Consider the following 16615-nt stretch of genomic DNA (forward strand, 5'->3'; position numbering starts at 1 on the left):
GGTGGCCTGACGCAGCGGTGGGACACGCAGGAAGGTGGAGCAGGGACCGGGGGCCGCAGCAGTTTGCAAACGGGGACAGGTGAGTTCAGCAGCCCCCCCCCGAGACCAGGTGGGTCCCACTGGTGACGGTGGCAGGGAGGGGAGAGCATTGCCCTGGGGTGGGAAGGAAAGCATCCAAGGAAAGCAATGCTGGAGCAGCAAATGCTGCGGGAGGAGTGGCACCAGCAGAGGACTTCCACGCCAAGCTAATCAGCGCTCGGTGAAGGGGAGGAGGAGGCTCTCATGCGAAAGCGATTTCACTGGACAGAAAAGGCAGCAGTAAGCGGAGCCCATTTCCCGGCTCACCAAGGGGGAAGGAGCTGGGAATGGGGATGTGGGTTTGAGCAAGAATCGCCTTAGGTGGGGGATGGAGGGAGAAGACACTTCTGGGCAGCAAACCCCTGCAGGCTTTGTGCTCACGGAGGCAGGAGAAGGCGCAGCTCCTCGCAGCGCTCCTTGCCAGCGCTACGGCAGCACGCTCTTACCTCTAAAGGACTGGCAAAGAGCTTGGGCAAAGGGGAAAAAAAAAATAACTGCGAAGCAGTAAGTTTAAAAATTCATTAGAAAGAAGCAAGTTGCTGCTGTGTGCTGCTGCTGTGTGCTACACCCAGGGCCCGGCTGCTCCTCCCGGGGCTGCTCGGAGACAGTTCTGCAAATTCGCTGCCTCTTGTCAAGGAGCCAGCGCTCGCGGCGGGGCCGGGCGAGAGGAGGGTGCTGGGCAGCGCAGGGGGCTCTGGGGAGGAACCATAGCTGCCTCCGCCGTGGCTGCGAGGATTAGGTCTCAGCAGCTGGAGGCCAGGGTGGGATCTTTATTCAGGGTTAAGAAGCATTAGGAAGGGATGATAAGAGTTAATCCCAGACAGGCATCTCTCAGGGCTCCGGAAATCACATCCTTCCAAATCCTCACTCCTGTTGGGGCGGGCAGGGGCAGGGCAGGAGCCCAGAGCACACCGGGGCAAGCGAAGGTAGCCTGGAGATTGCCAAAGGTCTGGCCAAGGATTGGCATGGGCTTCAGCCCCTCCTGCGATGGCTGCCGGGAGGGCAAAGCCAGAGGGCTGCTGCCCAAGGGGAGACCCTTTGCCCCATCCCGCACCTCTTTCGCCTCGCCTGGGTGCCAGGGAGTCGCCAGGTACCACAGCACCTCCCCAGCTGCCCTGCTCGGCCCCAGGCTACTCCATTCTGTTCACTTGCTCCTAACTCAGCCGACCCCTCAAGCCTTGCTTGCTCCCTCCTTCTGCCATCCCTCCCTGCAGCCTCAGGTGCTCCGGCTGCTTTTCCCACGCAGCCCCCAGCCCCTCGCCATCCTTCCAATCTGCGGCAGGAGCTGGCTGCACCCCAGGCGCTGCTGCAGAGCCCCCGAACTTCACCATCCCTGTCCCCATCCCTGTCCCCACCTCCGAGAACAGCCAGGAGGCTCCTCTCAACCTCCCAACACAGGCTGGGAAAGGAACAGCTCATACTAGCAACGAGATCAGGGCAGCGATAGGCGCCTGCTCCTGTTAATAATTAATCACTGGTACAGATTCCCCTTTTTTTTAAGTGACACTCCTTCCCTCCACCAGTGCCACCTAGGCTGTCCTTCCAAGTTCAATTCAACAATTAACCACCTGCTGATGAGGCAAGCTGAGCAGCTGGGCAGAGGCCTCCATCGGCTGCAGGAGAAGAGGGGCTTTCGGAGCAGCTCCACACGGCAGCGGGAGAGATGCTGCCGTGACCGGGCTCAGTGTGAGCCACAGCGGCAGCCCCTGCTTTCCCCCAGTGCCCAGCTCCAGCAGAGCGCAGAATGCCCGGGCACGGGGTGGAGGTGATGGCTGGGTGAGCTCCCTGTGCTGCCGCGGGACCCGGTGCAGCATGTGGCCACTTACCGTTACTGTGGTTGCCCGTCTGGAGGGAGGTGGGCGGCTGCAGGCTGCCCCCCAGGGACCCATAGCCACGGTAGCTGTAGTTCAGGCTTCCATTGATGTAGACCGGGTCTTGGGAGTAAGATGAAGCTGGCAGTGAATAGGAGGAGTGGGTGATGGCTGTGGAGTCTCTGGAGTGCTGCTTGTCTAGAGCGATCGGTTCGTCCTGCACGGAGGAAACACAGACTTACTCCAGCGTGAAGCCCGGCCGTCCTCCGCGGACAGTGGGAGGGACAGCGTGGGGACGCCTGGTCTCCCACAGTGTGGCCAGCACAAACCAATGTCCCCAGCCCCGCTGTCCTGAGTCTCAGGATGCAACACAGGAACCTGCTCTGTAGCCCTTCGACTTTTAGAAAGACTTTTAAAAATGCTTTGCCAAATTGGTCAGAAACTTCTCTTATTTTCCCCAAACCCACCTCCAGCCACGAGCACCATACCTGGGAGGTCTGGTAGATCTCCAGCCGCATCCTCTTGGCTGCTTTCCGTGTTTCGCTCTCACAGGCGGCGGCCAGGATGTTCTCCGCCATGGCCGAGGTCAGGTGTGGCGGCGTGGGCCTGGTCTGTGGAGACACAAGCAGAGAAGGCGCTCAGGGACCTGCTGCCCCAGGGGCGGTGGTGAGCGGCAGAGCAGTGGGGCAGCCACTCACCATCTCCATCCCGTTCTTCTTCATGCGGCGGCAGGACTTGAGGTAGGTGCGGATGCGCTTGCGCGCCCGCTCCTGGAACTCGGGGAACTGCCGACTGCAGGACTCGATGATGGCCTGGATCTTCTCCTTGGGCTGCTTAGAGATGGGAACCATCCGGTCCAGGTTCTCGTCCACAAAAAGGCGCACAAACATCTGCAAAGGAGAAGACAGACAGTGGGAACACCGAGACGAGAGGCAGGTGGGCTCGCCCTCCCTGAGCAGCCCTCCTTACATTGAAGGCCTTTAGCCTCTCCGGGTCCATCCCCTCCGAGTCATTTATCTTATCATTGTCTTCGTGGTCATCATGATCATCGTCATCTTCGTCGGCCGTGGGGGCCCTGCCAACAGTCAGGTCCTCGGGACAGCCGCTGACCTCTGTCTTGATGGAGTCATAGCTGCCAGAGCTGTACGGAGGGGACTGAGAGGAGACAGGGGTTACCACAAGCCCTCGTCTGCCCGCCGCTGCCCACAATCCTGAGGAAAAAGCCCTTTCTCCTTGGCTCACTGCTTCTGGCCCATCTCCTGATGTTCCACTGCAACTTGGAGAGATGAACCCAGGGATGAGCTCCTCCAAGTGACAGTTCCTGCCTGCCTCGGGCAGGGGTGACACGCCAGCCGCAGGGACCGTGTGATGGCCCAAAGCACGTGGGGCAGTGTAGCTCTGGCTGGTGGGGGCCGTGGTTCTGCCTGACCCTGCGGGAAACGCTGCCCGGACCCAGCAGGAATGGGCTCCTCCTTGCAGGGGGGCAGCGGCACAGCTGGTCGGGGAGGAGGCCCTGCAGCGCTCTGGCTGTGGAGCAGGCAAAGCACGGGGGATGCTCCCCAGCTCCCCCAAACCATCCCTCCAACTCTCCCCACAATTTCTGCCGAGCAGCAGCAGCCCTGAGGCTGGAGGACGGCCAGGCACAGCAGCTCTGCCGCAGCGAGTGTGGCACTCATCTGTCCTTCCCTCCCTACAAGGGACAGGCTCCCGGGCCACCCCGCTGTGCTTTCCTGGCACGGGGGCAGGAGCCATATCCCTGCCTGGCCTCGGGCACCTCACATGCAGTTGCTCTCAGTGTGCCATGCCCCGCACCAGCTCCGGCTGGGGATGCGTGGCCACCCCACCTCACCCAGCCCCGGTGGCAGCCACCTGCAGCCTGGGCCGTACCTCTGCCGTGGTCTTCACCGCGTACTTGACCCTGCTGCGCAGCCCGTCGGCGCTGCAGCCGTCCGACTGGTAGGAAGGGGTGACGTGGGCAGGCGCGAGCTTGTCGCAGAGGTTGATGGGCTGGTCGTCGGCGGAGGCGGTGAAGTCCATGGGGGCCGCGGTGCCATTCCCGTTCATTTCGGGGAAGGCACTGTCGCCCTGCGTGCTGCTGGAGGTGGAGGGGTTCAGGGTGGAGGAGCCATTCCCGCTGCAGCTCTCTGACGAGGAGTCATCTGCAAGGAAGGGTGTGTGGTCACCCCCGTGGTGCCCTGCGACCATGTCCCTGAGGTGGGTAAGTGGCTCTGCCCCTGACAGTGCCAGCCTCCCCAGAGCCTGCCTGCGGGACCACGGGCACGTACAGCGACGACACGGCACTGCTTGGAAAGCCCCTGCCTGGCCAGGGCTGCTCTGGGCTCACTTGGTGGCCAAGTTGCCACAGGTGCCACTGGGAGCCAGGCCTGCACAGCCGTGCTTTGTGCCCTGGGATGCAGCAGCTGGAGGGACAGACACCGGTGCCCATGGCTGCAGGGCCATCACACATCTCTGCTCCCTCGTCCCTCAAAGCATGCTGGCTGCTGCCATGCCCTGCGCCTGGGCCACTAGTCCCTCCGGCAGGTGACGGTCCCCACGCCTCCACCTGGGGCCACAGGCGGTTTGGCTTGAATAAGAACTTTGGAATTTGGTCCTTTTCGGTTTCTGTTTGCATTGCAGGGAGGAGAAGGGGGCACTGCCTCTCCCCGCCGGGTCCCTCGCCTCCTGGCACGGTCCTCCCAGCCCCATTTGGGGCTGGGTGTGGTGGGAGGCAACGAGCTCCAGCACTGGTGGCTCGGGGACACGCTGCTCTGCAGAGTGCTGGGGTCTGGGGATGGCACACGAGGACAGGCTCGCTTGGACGGGAAAACCCTGAGTTCATGCCACCTGGAAGCAGCGTTAGGAGCTTGGTTCACAGCGGGCACACTGCCCAGCAAGGCTCCTTGGCACCCTGCTGCTGGGATGGGGCAGGGACTGCACAGACGTCCCTCCTGTCCCACTGAAAGCACAAGTGACCTCCTACAGCCTACGTGGACACTCCTGTTTCCACCTGGCCCAGAGCCATCCCCACGGCAGCTGCATGGCCACCCCTTTCCCCCACCACCTGAACGGGGAGACCCCATGGCCCAGGGGTCCAGCCACGGCGGTTTCACGCACACCCGGCGCACAGCCCGGCTCCTGCTCCATCTTGGTTACATCCACACCCCCAGGGCCTGGCACTGTCCCCTGCCCGTGCATGGCTCCCACCATGCCAGTCTCCTGCCTTGTGCTGCTCTGGAGAACAGTGCGGCCGCGGCAGAGAGCCCAGCCCTGCCCACGCCCGGCGCTGCCTGCACCCAGCCCTGCCTGCACCCAGCCCTGCCTGCACCCGGCCAAAGAGCCCAGCCCCGGGGCCAGGCACGACATTTTCAAACTGCTCAGCCCGCTTCCCCTTCCCTCCCCCTCGCTGCAGTAAATCCTTTATTTCATTAGGTGCCTCCGCGAGAGGGAAAGGGCGAAGCACGTGGGGAGCCGCTTCCTGCGCGAGCGTGCGCCGGGCGGCGAACAAAGAAGCTGCCGGCAGCGACAAGCAGATGGCGGTCCCCGCGCCCGGCCCGCGCTGCCGCAGGACAATGGGGTCGGACTACGGGGTGGCCCCGGCACCGTAACGACAGCTCCCAGTGCATGGGTGCCATGTCCAAAGGTGTGTGGGGTGTCAGGATGGCGCCCGGGTGCTGCCACCCATCCTCCTCCTCCCCCCGCCAGCGCCCGCGGCAAACTTTAATGAGAGGCTCGGCGAGGGCTCCTGTGACCGCGCAGCAGCCCAGGACTTTGTATCCCTTAAAATAAACAGACTTGAGGACACTTGGGCATCCAAGCAGACCGTGGGGGCCGGCTGGGGCTGCCGCCATGTGTCCCCAGCTGCCCCGGGCGACAGTGCTCGCTGCCCAGCCTCACGCCTGCGCCAAGGCTGCTCCTGGCCCCGTGAGCCCCTAAATTAAAAGGTCCTCTCTTGAGCCCCCTGCTCAGCGGAGCTCCCTCCCCCTCCTTTCCCTTGCGCTGATCCACTTATTCGTCTGAGCAATGACCAGAACTGACCTAATCCCCGGGGTGGTGTTTAAGTGCCGGGTGCTCCGGCCCGGCGGCAGGCGTCACCCTCCCCAGCACAGGGCTGGCTCCAGGGAGAGCCCCTTGCTCCTGGCTGGGGCTGAGCGCTGGCTCTGGAGTGTGGGGCTCTGGGGGAACTCAGCAGCCAGCACTACCCTGCGGCACCCTCCGAGCCACCCCCCAGGACCAGCTCTGGTCTCCTGCCCCTGTGCCGTGGACAGTGGGGCTCCAGCGGGCAGCTGCAGCCTGAATCATGGCAGCAGGGCATTTGCTGCTGGCTCAGCCCAGCCCAGAGGGGCAGGATACCAGCGGCATTGCCACCTCCTGCCCCTACACCCCTCCTTGTCCCAAAGCACTGGGGTCTGGGGCTCTCAGGCTCCTGTGGGTTTTGCTCTCCAACTTGCGGGAGATGCAGCCCGGCTTGCCTGGATCAGCTCCTACACCAGCGTGTGCTCCTCAGGGCTCTCTGTCCCAACCAGGCTGCTGCACCTCTGCCCCACACACACTTTGCCAGGGTGCGCATCCAGACCCACCCCCGGCACTCTCTCCCCTCAGCGTGGGCGCAGGAGCGGTGCCGGCTTCGCCATGGCCCCGTGCAGCAGCGGGCAGGTGGCTGGGGGCATGGAGGCCTCCCTGCCTGTGGGATGGCGGCCGTCCCTCCCCCTGCTCCGCTCTGCGCGCCAGGCGAGACGGGGCTCCCAGAGGGAGGCTCCAGCCTCATCCAGCGATGCCTCTCGGAAGGATTAAGGAGAATTATTCCCGTGCGCCGAGGCACGAGCCGCACGCCAGGCCCCACCGTCAGCCTGGGCACAGCCGCAGCAACAGCGCCGCGGGGCCAATCAGCGCCCGGCCCCCAGGCCAATGGCAGGGACCTCCTGCCAGCTCCCGGGGCCACAGGCAGCCCCCGGCATGGCTGCCTGCACAGAGTGGCGGCTGGAGGCCCTCCACGTCGCGAAAACCCCGCCAGGCAAGGGGCAACAAGAGAAGCATCACTTGGGAGAAGACAGTTCAGGTGCCCTGAGCATCCCCAACTGCCCCGGACATCCCCAACCTGCCTGCGCATCCCTGCTTTGCTCTGAGCATCCTCAATCTGCCCTGGGCATTCCTGCATCACTCTGGGCATCCTCAACCTGCCCTGGGCATCCCTGCATTGCTCTGCGCACGTTCAACCTGCCCTGAGCATCCCCAGCCTCTCCCATTACATGCCCAGCCTGCCCTGAGCATCCCTGCATTGCTCTGAGCACCTTCAACCTTCTCTGAACATCCCAAAACTGCCTTAAGCACCACCACTCCTCCCTGGATATCCCGCTCTGACCTTGTCCACCCACCTCCAGCTTCCCCGTGGCCACCAGCCCTGCCCCTGGTCCCTGCAGATCCCGTCCCAGTTGGCAGTGCCAGTCCTACACTGGCTGCTCACAGCGGACAGGATTCTGGACCCCCCGATTTCTCAATGTCTCGGTATTTCTTTTGTGTTGCACAAAACACACACAGTAGCTGCAAATCAGATTTACACCCGACTCCACTGCATTTACGAAACCTTGGGTTTGCTACAGCCAAAAAATATTGAAAGCAAAGAGGAAGACGTCTCTAGGAACCTGTTCAGGTGGAATAAGAAAATGAAATGGGAATCCAACGTAAAGGACCAGCGTCTGCTAAAAGAACAATTTAGTTTAAACCAAAGCTGAACATAAGTAAATAACGAGGTCTTTAAACACACTAGCTACAGATAATTTTCTTATTTATATATTTTTGCAGGTTATGCTCTCCCAGAAGCTCCGCATATAAAGTGGTGGATTAATCTCAGCCTTGCGTGCAGAGAAACGGCCACAAATGCAGATTGCTGAGGTCCTTGGGTCCGAACGGGAATGGCCTCAGCCAGCTTAAAAACGCGGATGTGCTCGGGAGGGAGCGCTGCGCTCTCCTGGTTGGCGCGGATGGGACGGTGCCAGGGACGGTGCCGGTGCCCAGTGCTGCTCCCCAGGCAGCTTCACTGGGATATCTCCAACCCCTGGCCAGCCCCAAGCAGTGCCCGGGGCACCCCGCAGTGAAGCAGGACCTGGGGGAGACACAGCAGGACCCCTCCCACCTCGGGTGCCACGACCTGGTTTATGCTCCTGCTCTGCCAACAGCAGCTGTGGCAGCACACGGAGCAGCGGCAGGGCTGTGTTGGTCCCGCTCCCAGAGAATCACCGTTTTGGTAAAACCCACCAAACTTCTGAGCTTGGAGAGGTTTTCTGCAGACTGCCAGCGAGTGCCCAAAACACACGTAACGAGCAGGGCTCCGGCAGCAGCAGGCGAGCAAGGCCAGGCTGCGCAGCCATGAATATATTCATTATCAACCAGCACGAGCCTGGTGAGCTCCCCGCTCGCGGCTGGAGCTTGGCTGCACGAGGAGCCCCTCTAATGAGGATAATTGGGAGCCCCCCTGCTCCACCCCCGTGCCCTAATTGAAGCAGATGGAACTGTAAAAACAATGTCACTTCTAACCGGTTTGATCTTTGGGTTGGAAAACGGAATATTTCGTTCTCCTGTTTTAATCCCCTAGAGCCGGGGCTCCGCACGCTGGAGGTGGAAGAGACCCCGGCACTGCGTGGGAGATGCTGGTGAGGCTGGAGAGCCCAATGGAAGCTGGCCAGCCCCAAGGTCCCTGGAGCACTGCCCTCCTCAGCCCCATCACAGAGGCCAGGATGTGGCTGGGCAAGCGGTGAGGCCATCAAGGAGGCCATGGGAAGCCACCTCGTGCCTCTGCTGTGGCCTCGGCCTCTCCCCGGCAGCGCCGAGCCCAGGAGAGTGAGAAGCAAAATGGCTTCTTGGGCTGCGATGCTGGGGGAGGAGGGGATCAGTCACTTATTAAATGAATTAATCAGGGCTCAGCGTTTTCATTTTGAAGAGGCTGCTGGATTATCCTTGATTTCTGTGGCGCTGGATTTGCGGAGATCAGGAGGGGAAGGGGCGATTTCCAACACCTGCTCCCCGGGAGATTTTACGGCGGGGAAGTGGTTGGGTTTAACGTCTCTGTCGGCGAAGGCCACCGCACCGCTCTCCAAAGGCAGAGTTAAAGATGAATGGGGCAAATTGTTCCTCCTCCTGTCACATCTCCAGAGCGGAGACAAAACCTCTTTTGACTCAGAAAACAATGAGCTTATATAAGAGCCAGCGGCCCACGGAAACCTCGCCGCAGCCCCGCACCGCGCGGCGGGCCAGGGGCCACCCGGTCCTGCCCATGCCCCACTGTGGCGCAAGCCCCCGGCCACCACCGGGGCAGCTGGGCTTGGCCACCGCCTGCCCGGCCTCGGGCGCTACAGCCACCCCTGGGGCCTGCCTTGGTCCCTCGTGGACCACCATGGAGCCACCAGCCGTGGCCCTGCCTGCCCATGGCCAGCAGGTTGATGGTTGAGGTTGGTGTTGCCGGTTGACTCTCCCCATCACTACCGGGAGGGGATTGCCCCGTTTCCACCCCGCCGTGGCACCAGTGCTGGCTGGAGCTGTACACCCAGCCCGAGAGCGGCTGTCGGGAGGGCGCAGAGCATCCCACCGCCGCCTGCCTGGAACAACAGCCAGGAAGATGAAAAGTGCCATAAATTATTCACTCACAAAAGAGACGAGAAGGGGGAAGAAGGGGAGGAGGAAAGCCTGCAAGGAAGGGATACTTAATACAAATTAGAGAGACCGAGTGGGAACGGGGGCCCCGTGGGGGGCCATGCCTGGGCGGCAGTGCCGCATTCATTAGGGCAAGCGAGCAGGACCCTGGGGCTCTCGCACCCACGACTGGGCGGTGAGCGGCAGGAGAGGCCCTGGCCATGCACTGGCTGCCATGGCCACCCCAGTTCCACACCGCTCACACGGCCGGAGCCCAAAGCCTATTTTCTCCAGGTCCTGCCCGGCTCATTGCCTCCAAGATGCATAAGAAAGAAAAAAGAAATGTCGCTGGGGGCCAGGGAGCAGTGGGGCTGGCCGGTGTCCAGTTAAGGCACTCTATTTCCTGTCTTCCTTCGTTAATGCAAACCTCGTTATGTCCCAGACAAAGTGTCCACCCTCTGCCCTCCCTCCCTGGGTCCCTGCCTTCGACCAGAGCCCTCGACGAGCCAGACATCTGGCACGGCTGGACACAATGCGCGTCCGCAGGCGAGCCCGGCCGGACAAGGCAGCGCTGTGCGGCCAGCTCCCCCTCCTTCGGCATGAAAGGTGCCCCCCGGTGCCGTCTCCCCCCGGCTCCACTGCCCAGCCTGTGGGAGCAGCTCCCTCTGTCACCGGGACCTCACCGCTCTGGCCCCATGACGGACATTTTCCCGTGCACTGAAGCTCGGCAGCTCCCACTGCAGAAAGCAGCCTTGCCACAAATGTGCTCTGTCTCTCGGTTTTCCCTTCTCCTGATCCCTGTCCCTCCCACGGCTGCTCCTCCAGCCACCTCGCTGCTCGAGGGATGCCTGCGGGGAAGGAGGTGGTGCAGACTAAGCCTCTCCTTGTGCCACTGCTGCTGGCAGCCACCCGGATCCTGCCGCAGGGAGGGGACATGCTGTGGCCCCGCACTGCCCGGGCACTGCCTCTCCCCATGCCAAACGGGTTTGGTGGCTTTGGGCAGGGTTGACGCCAAGCCAGTGCCTCCAGCACAGACCTGTCACCAGAGAGACCCTGCTGCTCACCCCCAGTCCTTCCGTCAGGACAGAGCGGGGACCGTCCCCAAGCCACCGGGCTCTGCACACCTCCCAGGCAAGGGACACACTGCGGGGCTCACCCTGCTGTCCCTGATCACCCCTTAGGCTGGGGGTGCTCAGATTTGCGGATTCTGCTCCAGACCAGGGAATAGCCCCCCTCCAAAACACAAGCAGGATGAACCGACCGACTTGGCAGAGCCCACATCAGCCAGGAGGGAGCCCTGAGTCAAGTTCAGCACAAGGGGCTGGTGAAGCCACCATGGCCCCGCAGCGCCCGTGCTGCACTTCTCAGCCTTGGAGCAGGAAAGGGCAGCTCTTCAAAAGAAGCCGAAAGGAGGGTGTTTATCACTGGCGAGGGCCTTTGCTCGGGAGGAGCAGACGTGCCCCTGAAAGAGGTCACAGGGAACGGAGCCACCAGCCGAGACCGCTCAGGCAGGGCAGGGACGTGCTCGCTGACTTCTGCTGCGGGGACAGCGTGGTGTGGGGACACCCGAGGGAGAGGGGAAATATATGCCTAAGCAAAATAAGATAAGGTCACGTCTAACTGCTGTAAGGCCTGAATGCTGGTCCTAGTCTTGTTTAAGCTCTGAGCTACGGCTTCTGGGAGGGTGAAATACAACGCTGGTGCAGGAAGCCCTGAAAACAGTGAGGACTTTACAGCCTGGGAAAAGGAAGGGTCTCAGGGCTCGCAGACCACCTCTTGCAATGGCCAGCCATCGCATGGCTGTCTGTGCATCTGCTGTGGCTTCTCTGTGGCTGGCAAAGGTGCGTTTGTGTTCACCTGAAGCAGGGATGGGGCCGGCCGAGGAAAGCCCCGGTGGTGGTGGGGAAGCGGGAACCTGCGGTAAGTGACCTTGCTGTGGTGACGTGAGGAGGGTGCCATCGCCCCGCGGCCGTGTACCAGCTGTCGGGGAAGTGCAGGTGTGGAGCCGGGCATCACGGCTGCCCTGGGGACGGAGCCATGGACGGTGTCCTGCAGGCAGGGGCTGAGCTCACTGTGCAGGCACGGGCTTGGCTTCTGGTCTGCACTTGGCAAGAAGGCTGCTCTCCTCCCCAGAAAACGCTCTGCTTGGTTGGTGGTTCAGGGAACCTGGTGATGTGCAGCACATCGTGGACATATCGCCAAATAACGGTGGTGTGACCTGGAGCTGTGGGACCCATGCTGTACAAGAAGAGAGACGACCATGCTGGGGACGGGTCAGTGCTGTCCCTGCCGGTCCCAGGGCAGGGTGTCCAGAGGAGCAACATGCCCTAGCTACTCCCGGGACGGCGTCCTGAAATAATGCCTGCCTGGACATCCTTGAGGTCCCTCCTTGGAGCACTCCTGAGGGATGTCCCCAACACCCAGGAGCCTTTCCTGCCAGCCACCTCAAGGGATGCCCCCGAGGAGCACGTGCCTTCGCAGTTAAGTAGGTTAAGAAAGTCCTTTCTCCAAGGTCTGGATTAGCCACTGCTGCTCCAGGCAGAACAGGCTCAGCGGTGACACTGCCAGAGAGGACTGCACGCAGGGACCGCAGCTGGAACGGGATCGGTCCCAACACGGTGCCATGAAGTAATCCCATGCCCCCCATGCAGGGAAAGCAGATCTTATACCTAGGAGCTTTCCCTGCTCTTCAAAAAGATGGGGCAGGCTGAGCTGAAGCAGCAACCCCTGCTCGTGGGCGATGGAGTAGGATGCACGGCCAGGGATGAGGCAAGATGTAGCCTATTAGCAGGAAAGATGGAGGCGTCTTCTACATTAATTCAAGTACTTTGCCGTGTCACATACACGGCAGTTCAGGGTCTGCCTGCTGCTTTCTTTTCAAGGCCATTGCTCTCACCGCCAGGTCACAGCGTCCCCATGATAAGAAACCCCGCTCAGACCCACACACCAGACTAAACCGGGAGGTTTTGCAATGCTGCACTCGCCTGTGAACGCAAACAGGCTCCGAAGATGGACAGACCAGCTGAAGCTGCTGCCACAAGACAGGGCCAGGCACCAGACCTGCACTCAGCTACGAGTGGGCATGGAACACCTTCAGGGACAGCAATGGGCATGGGGGACAGCGAGACAGCACAGCTTTCATGGTCACTTTGCTCCGAACGCGTGCTGGCTCCCACAGACACATCCCTCCAGGATGTCCTGCACAATAGCTCCGTTTCAGCAGCAAAGGGTTCGTGTTGATTTTGCTGTCGCTTTGGGTAGCCGACGGCTTCCTGCGGGCACATATGCTGTGAGCAACATCCGATGGGGAAGGGATGTTGCAGGGAGCTTCACGTTTTCCATGCTGGGGCCCGCAGGATGAGTAACAAAGGAAAATGGAAGGAGTGAGTGTTTGCATGTCGGCGTCCCTGTTCAGAGCTGGCCAGTGCATCCTGCATCCCGCTGTGCACCCGCCAACCCGGCAGGAGCCCGGGGTCTGCTGCCGAGACTCTCCCAATGGTGCCTTCTCTGTCCCTTACCCACTAAAGTCATTAGGTCTAATTTGTTCTCCCTGCTGTTCCAAGGGCTGAGGCTGGTTGCAGCGTGGTTATACTGGGCCAAGGTTTCTGGGCACGGAGACAAAAGAAGGTGTTGGCTTTCGTCCTAGCTGCTTCTTAGCTCTCTGAAGATTTAGCAGATACCTGCATATCAAAGCATGGGATGATGGTTCCCTGCTCTCCCACTTCTCTGGATGTCATACCGCTCTTCTTGTATGCCATAGGAGAGCACTCGCTCCTCCCAAGTCTCTGAAAGACCCGGAGTTGGTGCTTCGGTACTTTAAACAAGACTTTTTTAACAAGCGCGTTAGATGATACTGCTCTCCTACTAGGCAACTCTTCATTAAAACTTTATACTTTAAGAACCCTTTCACAGAAGACACACTCCAAACATCCTGCCCGTCAGACGGCAGCAAGCAAGAGAAATTTAGTAAATCAAAAGGATTTCCAGAGGGAGGAGAGTACCGAGTCCTGAACAAGCTCCCGACTGAAAGAGGTGGCATGCGACCAGACCCCGCTGCAGTGCCGGGATGCTCGGAGCTGAGCCCAGCGGGGCTCGCTGCAGCACTGGCTGTGTCTCCCACAGCTGGTGGAAGAAGGCTAGAGCTCTGCAGGGCTGCTGCGGGGCACGGTGGACAGCTGAGCGCGAGAGATGTGGACAAACATCCAGTTTTGGCATGGAGGACTTTGACCAGAGCCCTTGGGCTGCCCCGGCGTGGGTGCTCTGCACGGGGCATCCTGGCCAGCTGGGCTCCCAGGAGCACGCAGTTCACACAGGCTGGTTACTCACACTTAGATGATTTCTTCGGGAAAGTCTTGCATGTGCGCAGCCTTAGAAAACCAGTGTGAACTAGGTAAAACACACTTGCTTCCAAAAAAAAGAGCTTTCATGGATCAAGAGAAGAGGAAACTGAAGACTTTGATTCACACACATTCTCTTCCCTGTGCCAGTAATTTGCCTTTCCTCTCTCACCGTGCTCCTTCTCTGCTCTGTGCTCCTCTCTTCTAACCACCCGCTGCCCTCCTGAGTCGCCTGGGCTGGTCCATCTTCCTTCTTCCCTTCCCAGCCTCATGCGTGCTTCAGTCCTGGGTGGGAGCGTTGATTTGGCAGAGAGACTGATATGAGGGCTTCCACCCCCGCAGCATCAGCCAGAGCTCCAATACAGGACAGGGACATTCACCACAGTCACAAAAACTCTTTTCAGTCCCATAAAATACCCCCTGAAGTATGACAGCCTGATGGAAATCCCAATGCCTGTCTTCTACTTGAAGGATCTCGTTAGTAACCCTGGCCTTGGCTTGCTGACTCTTTGACTCCATCACTTCTGATTTGCCAAAGTCTACCTGTGTTAGCCTTCTGCTGATCCCGGGGACAGCCTGGGACACTTGAGTTCCTCACAAAAAGGAAGGGACTCTATGTGCTTTATTGCTCACCACTGAACCTTACAAAAGAAATTAGAGGAGCCAAGAAGGGCCCCAAAGAGGACACCTGCTTCTGAAGAAAAACCACAGGGCATGAAAAATTGGAAGCATTTCCTAAGAGGGCAGAGAGAGAGAGGATTTAGCTTTAGTGAGAACATCTTGATTTGCCTAAATACGTGAGTCCCTTATTAAATTACTGCCCCGTTGAATAATAGTGTTCAGCAAAGGGATCAAAACCATGTCATTCTAGATTGTAAATGAGACTTGGGAATTCAGTGGTGAGGGATAAGACGGAAGTCTGAAATGCCCCGACGGGAAAATGGCAAAATTCAGGGGGTGCAGAGAGACCCAGCCAGACTACAGGTATGAGACGCAGCGCTTGGCTGGGGGCAGAGGTTGCAGCCTGGTGCCAAAGAGCCGAACGCATCTGATGTGAGCAGCTGCGTTACCACCGAAACACCCTTCCTCCTGCCACGGGCTCAGCCCCGCTGCCAGGCCCTGGACAAGCAGAAGCGCCGCTGCCCGTCCCGCCGGCCGGGGCCGTGGTGCAGCGCAGGCAGGTTTCACATCCTCACCAAGGCTGCCTGACTCCGGGGCTGGTGCTGGTTAGTTAAAAACAGCGGTTTCTCAGAAGTGCAGACTTGCAATAGAAACTGAAGTGCCACAATGCGCTGGACTGAAGAGAGCAGCGTCCCCGCTGTCCCTGCCACTGGCCACACAAGTAGCTAAAAGCCACCCCAGGGAGACCTGCCAGCACAAAAGCCCTTTCTTTCCCCTGGGGTGATTTTCCAGTTCCCTTTCTTAAAGCAGCACCGACCCAGCCCGGGTTGTCCCTCGACTCCTCCACTCCCTTCCCGCTCTCCCAGCAGCAGCCGGACTGGGGATAACGAGGGATTCAACCTCTTGAGCAAAAGCCAGTAACAGTCCAACCACCGAATCCTTCCAAGCATCACGGAGATGAACTCTGACCCGAACTCATACTTCTACCATTTATTTACTTGCTCCTTTATTTTAAACTGGTGTGTTTCACAGAACTAACACACCACCTCTCTTCACCAAACGCTTCCTCCCACCCAGCCCATGTGTGCCGCCTTCAGCCCCTTCCAACCGCCTGCCCCGGGCGAGGTGACACCCACATCCACCCCGCGCCCTCATCGCTGTCGGCTATTGCAGATTACACATTTCTTGCCTGGGGGATCCCAGACACTGCCAAAGGTGCAGTTTTCCAAGTGTGGAAAGCTGTAACCTCTATTGCGAAGCCTTGACATCCTTTTTGCAGCGGGGCAGCCCGCAGTTCAGCATTTCTTTGTCACACCCGGGGAACTACAACCTGATGGCTTAGGAGAGGATTTGGAGACCTCTTTCTGGAGGAGCTGGGACACAGGTCCCCACACAAGGACCATCAGCTCCAAGGTGGAGAGGGCCCTGCCTGAGCAAGAACCCAGAGGCTAAACGGGAAGGACTGGGAGTCGGCGCTGCTTCGAAGCCTGTGCCGATACGAAATCCATCCTACAGGTGGGACACCTGATCAGAAAGGACTGGTTAATGTTTAATAAGTCACAAAAACATCCTGTGGCAGAGGCGCAGAGTGCTTCCCTCCCATTGGGGCACTCACCGTCCTCCTGGCCGTGCAGGTTCTGCGGGCTGCGCATGCTCTCGTCCTGGCTGGGGCTCAGGCTGGAGTTCAGGTGCTGGTCAGCTGAGATCCATGTGGAGTCGTTCATATCAAAGTCCTCGCTGCTCACCGATGTCTCATCCTGGAGGCAAGCAGGAAAGGGTTAACTCGCTGAGCTATTTTCTTCCCTCCTTTCTCTGGCTTTAACATCTTCTCACTGCACTCCTTCCTAAAAACAATCCCATGCCAGCTCCTGCCCCCCAAGAACGCTTGCTGGCCCCTCGGCACTCCCCAAGGCCACAGCGAGCAGCCCTTCCCTCCGCCGGGCTAGGGACGGCCGGGTTCTGCTTCCTGCCTGAAGACGTGCCTGAGCAATGGCACTGTCTCTAATTGAGGACAATTAGAAAGAGCTCGCATCCTGTAGGAGCGGATGGCTGAGCCCTGGAGTTTACCCTTTAATCTCCATCCACCCCAGCGTGTTTCTGGCGAGGCAGCGGCATGTGGGAGCCGAGGATGGAGTGGAACTCCAT

General features: G+C 60.0%; 1 protein-coding gene across 4 annotated transcripts in view; it reads right to left on the bottom strand.

The window, feature by feature from the left end:
- NOL4L (nucleolar protein 4 like) overlaps positions 1-16615 on the bottom strand; it is a 66731-nt gene that overhangs the window by 6740 nt on the left and 43376 nt on the right. For all 4 annotated transcript variants that reach the window (XM_074604948.1, XM_074604950.1, XM_074604951.1 and 1 more), the window contains 6 exons: positions 16086-16227; positions 3777-4048; positions 2859-3044; positions 2588-2779; positions 2378-2500; positions 1905-2106 (listed from right to left, as the gene is read on the bottom strand). In XM_074604948.1, coding sequence (XP_074461049.1) covers positions 1905-2106; positions 2378-2500; positions 2588-2779; positions 2859-3044; positions 3777-4048; positions 16086-16227 — 1117 coding nt within the window. The remainder of the gene's footprint in view (positions 1-1904; positions 2107-2377; positions 2501-2587; positions 2780-2858; positions 3045-3776; positions 4049-16085; positions 16228-16615) is intronic.

The sequence above is a fragment of the Larus michahellis genome, chromosome 12, assembly GCF_964199755.1.
Source record: "Larus michahellis chromosome 12, bLarMic1.1, whole genome shotgun sequence".
In the NCBI taxonomy this organism is placed as follows: Eukaryota; Metazoa; Chordata; class Aves; order Charadriiformes; family Laridae; genus Larus; species Larus michahellis.